A 4,921-nucleotide genomic window follows, 5' to 3' on the forward strand; every position below is an offset into this window, starting at 1 on the left:
TTAGTTTGTTTTTCAGGCTCAGTTTCTTGCCTTTTCCTGTCACTGTCAGGTGTCACTAGTTTCACTTGCTCCTGCTGCTGGTGACTGTCAGGCAGCAGCAGGCAAACGTCACTGTCAAGACTCAGTGACGTCCTCTGCTGACAGCTGACCATGTCACCTGCAAGAATTTGGAAGTGCTCCACGACACTGTCAGGTGACAGAATTTCCTAGCTCTTCAAACAAAAGGTGTCTACAATGTCAGCATCAGCTACTAGAAGATGAGTCTGATGCTGTCTCCCAATTTCAAGTTAACTGGTTTTTACAGCCGGTTTTCTGCTTTTTTCATAGCTTTTTATCTTGTACATTTCCCACACTTTCTCCTGGAGGAACAATGTCTACCTGTTCATGACTACCTGTCTGATCATGTCTGCTATGGCCAAAAACTCTATGACGCCGACCACTGTGAGGATGACGTCTCTGAGTTTCAGAAGGAGCCTGATGGTTCTCATTTTTGGATTGACGACTGCCCCCGTGATTGTGGTGGTGGTGTCTGTGTCTGTGCAGGCCGTGGTGATGTGAATGTTGATCATGTGGTTTGGGTTCTGTCTCCACTAGCTTTTCTTCTGCTTTTTTAGTGATATTGTCACATATAACATCGATATCAGATTCCTGCAAAACAGAAGCTTACATTAAATACAGGGCATATTTAATTAACATAGTTGGAAAATACTAAATTTCTTCACATTTTTGCAGAACCTGAAACCCCTTTTTAAATTATTTGGGCTACTTTGCTGAAAGAAAGATATGAATGTACCAAAAAGAACCTCATTTTACAACACCACTGATAACTAGAATTTTAGGAATTATAATTGAAGTAATTGCTAATGAAAAGTATTATTCTTCCAGGATCCCACATCTGACCTGCCCGAGTCTTGTATTTAGCTGGAAAACTGTATATTGGGAACAAAAATAATTCTTATTGTTGAACTTTCATGACCAGGTATGGACATTTCTTCATAATCCTTAAAGGAGTTCTGATCTTTAGTTATACATAAAACAAAGCCACAATTCTTTTAAAATGGTAACAATAATTTTTCACCTTGTGTTACCACTTTTTTGAAGTAACTGTGGTATAGTGCATTTAAACGTAAACTGAAAGGATTTAGCTCGCATTTGATTCTCAGGTTTTAAAAAAATTACTCTTTTATTTAAGTACCTACCCATCCCCAAAACTAGAGTAGCTAACTGCTCACCAGCTGTATGTCACTCCAGAAACAGAATTAGCCTCCAGGATTGCATTTAGATTGCTCAAAACAATTTGTATTTCTACCAAGGGCAAGAACTTGGGTAATCAGTCTAGTATGAATTAGATCTAATTAATTTCTAAAAATGTTTAAAAGATCTCTGTCACGGCACATGAAAAAAATCTAAATTGTGTCTTTTTGGTTTAATCACACTGAAATATTTTTTTAAGTACCAGTCAAATCCAGTTCCCTTTCCTAGCATATATAGAATGAAACAAGAAAATACCGTGTAAGAGCAGTTTCCACACTTGTTTTCACAGTACGCAATCTTAATAGACTCTTCTACATACGGTAAAGGCAGGAAGGAATAGGGCAGACCCAGGTGATACACTAGGCGGCCACACCTGCGGAGAGAAAGAGCTCTGTGGTTACATATACATAAACATATACCTAAAATCAAGTATCTCTTCTCATCATACCTTATCTTATTCACATCAAGCCACCCACAGTGTACCAGTCACATGGAGAGTGTTTCTGTCCAAGGAGGTTACAGGCAAACCCAGGGTCTGCCTGACGAACGTGTGCCCACTCAGCTGCATTGGTCAGTGGCAGGAAGCACAGTTTCTGACTGATGTAGTATCTCTACTGGCAGAAGCCTCTAGTTCAGTGGCGTTTAGACTAGCAAAGGTGCTCTCATTACAGACCTATCTTTCTAACGAGGAGGGCTGGTTGCACAGTGGTACAAATCACCCCATGGGTGTTGCATCCTTACGAAGAAGGTTTTTATGCAACATAATGTACTTTGATTAGAATGTGCACAGTGGTGCACCTGCATTACTGATTTCATGCGCGTGAGAGGATTTTTACGGTGCCTATTTGCCCTGTGCTGTGCTTGAGTGCTCTGGTGTTCATTTGACTACTCAACCAGTACATTCAAAGCAGCTGGAGTAAATGCAGGTCTGGTACACTGGGCACCTTGTTAAGTACCCCACCTGCAAAGTCAACACACCGTCCTCCCACCATAGCTCCCAACAGGTCTGTAGCGCACGTCTAAGACCAGCAACAGGCAAAGACTTCATTGCCAATACAGGCACAATAAGGACCTACATTCCTAGAACCGTAACGGATCATGGCCAAACTGGTGCCAAACCAATTCATAATGGAGGTGTATCCCATGTGTCAACAGCACAGAATGGTTCATCCTTTCAAATGCTGTGGGCCAGGTATCAGCTCTGGGACCTCTTCACGAACCGCACGCAGCCACAATCTGTCTGTCATATGACAGGAACCTCCCATACTTAGTCATATTTGCTGCTGTAACATGTAATCACTTTTTAAAGATAATTCCAGTGCTATAGTTTCATCCCACCAGCCTAATTTAGATAATTCATTCACTTTCATCACATTACTAAAGAAAAATTAAGTGACTTTCTAATTTTTGATTAAACTCAATTATGCTTCAGTATGAAGAGAGAATGTTTGTTACAGTAACATAACAGCAATTAGGATGGTCATGCCAGAAGTGCAGGATTTGTTGAATAATTTCCATCACATCAAAACTGAAAAAGTTTCAGGATTTCAGTTAAAGAATTATTCCTGGTTCTGCCAAAAGATAGGTATCCCAGAATCCTATGATCAAAAAGCTACTCCAAAGTTTTGAGTTTCACATAAAGACTAATTTTTCCATATGGCTACACGACATTTTCAACAACTCCAGTCTGTTTTCATGAGCACACAGATAGCTTTTCTCATTCGATTCTACTTTCACACGCATGGATATAGTGAAGTTGTCTGAAAATGAAAATAATGTAAGACCAGAATCACGCTATCAAATTCTACACTCAGTTATATTAATCTAAATCTACAGTAATTATGAAGAAAAATTTATTTATCCCAAAATTAAGCAAAATAGACTTTTCTTTCATAGCTTCCTTTTCCCAGTAAATGCAAATGCTTCACTTAGTGCCACTTAGAAGCTGATTGTGATGTCTTCGGTGTGAGGTAATCAGGTTATTTGCAAATCAATTAAATAATATAAAGACTTACAAAGCATTACTCTAAATGCATGCAAATATTTTCCTGTCTTCCCCTCTAAACACAGACCTGTCATAGATGAGAAAGTCATCTTTGTTTCCATTTAAGGTAGTCCAGACATCAGCTTGCTGTTCATCTTGCTGGTAGACGGTAATATACTCCGAAACGCTTTCTTTTAACAGGTGAAAGTTCCTCTGGGAGCAAGGCTCCTGATGATTGACAACCACATACGAGATATTGACCAGTCCTTCACTCTCTAACTTCACTCGCAGGTCCTCCAATCTAGTGGAGAATGTAAAGAAGCAAGACCACAAATCATTAGACAATCGCAAGATTTGCCATGTTAACGAAAATTAATACACTCCATCTTGCTTTTATTACAGTGAATGCTACTCTCACCCAGGTTTAATGGCAACAGTCTAACACTACTAAAACATTCTTGCCATTTGCCGCGACTACCAACTGTACTGCTACGAAATCTACCAGTCTACAACAGCTAATGTGCCACGTGTTTTGGTCAAATAGTTGAAGAATACATACCATAAATACAGCAGGGAGATGAATAACCAAGAAAGAAAACCTGCAGTACAAGGCTGGTAGCTCTCCCACTGACTTTGACATGGCTATTTTCTATAATAGCCAGAAAAGGGGTATTACAGCAATCGGGCCAAAACGATGCATGAGTCTTTTTCCCTTTGGCATCCACTCACAAGTGTCTTTCTCTGCTCTATAGCACAGAAAGATGCTTTCTTGTTGCTCAATGTGAGGTTTTTTCCTTTTTATTTGTATCCTTCCTATTGAATCGCTCTAGAAAACTCTTTTGTTTTAGTTTCAGAATAGTCTACAGCCTGAAAGATTCTTTAAAACATTTCTAAAGCACACAGAATCAAACCCAACTACCCTGAAAGCTGACCACAAAGCCCACTTTTGACTTTGTTGGAGCCAGAGATTTACCACCATTTTTTCAAATCTAGTTCTTAAAACATGCGCAGACTATTGTAATATGAAGTTACGCTGCCTAGAGGGGGAAACTAAGATGCTATTACAGTGAGTAAAATTAAGTTCTGAAACTGGTGCTATGAATTTTTAAATGAATCCAAGATAAAAGCTGTACGCAATTCCAGCTTGGGTCAGCTCAAAATTATTTTCTTGCAGTTGTAACTGTCTTCATACCTAATTATTTGCAGAGCAGTAGGTTCTAGAAACCAGAGCACCAATGTTTCGGGTCTTATATGAAAGTATAATGCAGAGGATTCCCTTGAATTCTTAATCTATTTTTTTAAAACTTCTGAATTATTTTTTTTATATCCAGGACCTCTGAACAGAGGCTGGGAAAGCATGTTAAAAACACGTGTTTTGGTTTACCTTTTCCCGTACAGATCTTACATAAGGAATGAGTGATTACAGATCTCTCAGTTTCAGGTGTTCCAGCCATGTCAAAGAATTATGATGTTTCTTGGCTCCAGCATATTTCTACATTTATCATCTGGTGCTAACAGAAGCATAGTCTTGAGGAGCTGTTTCTGTTGCGTTTTCATGTGGTTTGGATTTCATTGATGTGAAGATGATCATATTTATGCTGAGAATACAATCTGGGGAACATGATCTGTCAGTCAGGACTAAGTCAAGAGGTAAAGAATCTGAGCCACTAGCACAGAACATTC

At 39.2% G+C, this 4,921-nt stretch overlaps 1 protein-coding gene across 1 annotated transcript in view; it reads right to left on the minus strand.

Moving 5' to 3' along the window:
* The window catches only part of SEPP1 (selenoprotein P, plasma, 1), a 5,386-nt gene continuing 465 nt past the window's right edge, over positions 1-4,921 (minus strand). The window contains 3 exon segments of the mRNA XM_010135962.1: positions 1-648; positions 1,510-1,627; positions 3,327-3,539. Coding sequence (XP_010134264.1) covers positions 1-648; positions 1,510-1,627; positions 3,327-3,539 — 979 coding nt within the window.

This window comes from Buceros rhinoceros, unplaced genomic scaffold (assembly GCF_000710305.1).
Source record: "Buceros rhinoceros silvestris isolate BGI_N320 unplaced genomic scaffold, ASM71030v1 scaffold15535, whole genome shotgun sequence".
Taxonomy (NCBI): domain Eukaryota; kingdom Metazoa; phylum Chordata; class Aves; order Bucerotiformes; family Bucerotidae; genus Buceros; species Buceros rhinoceros.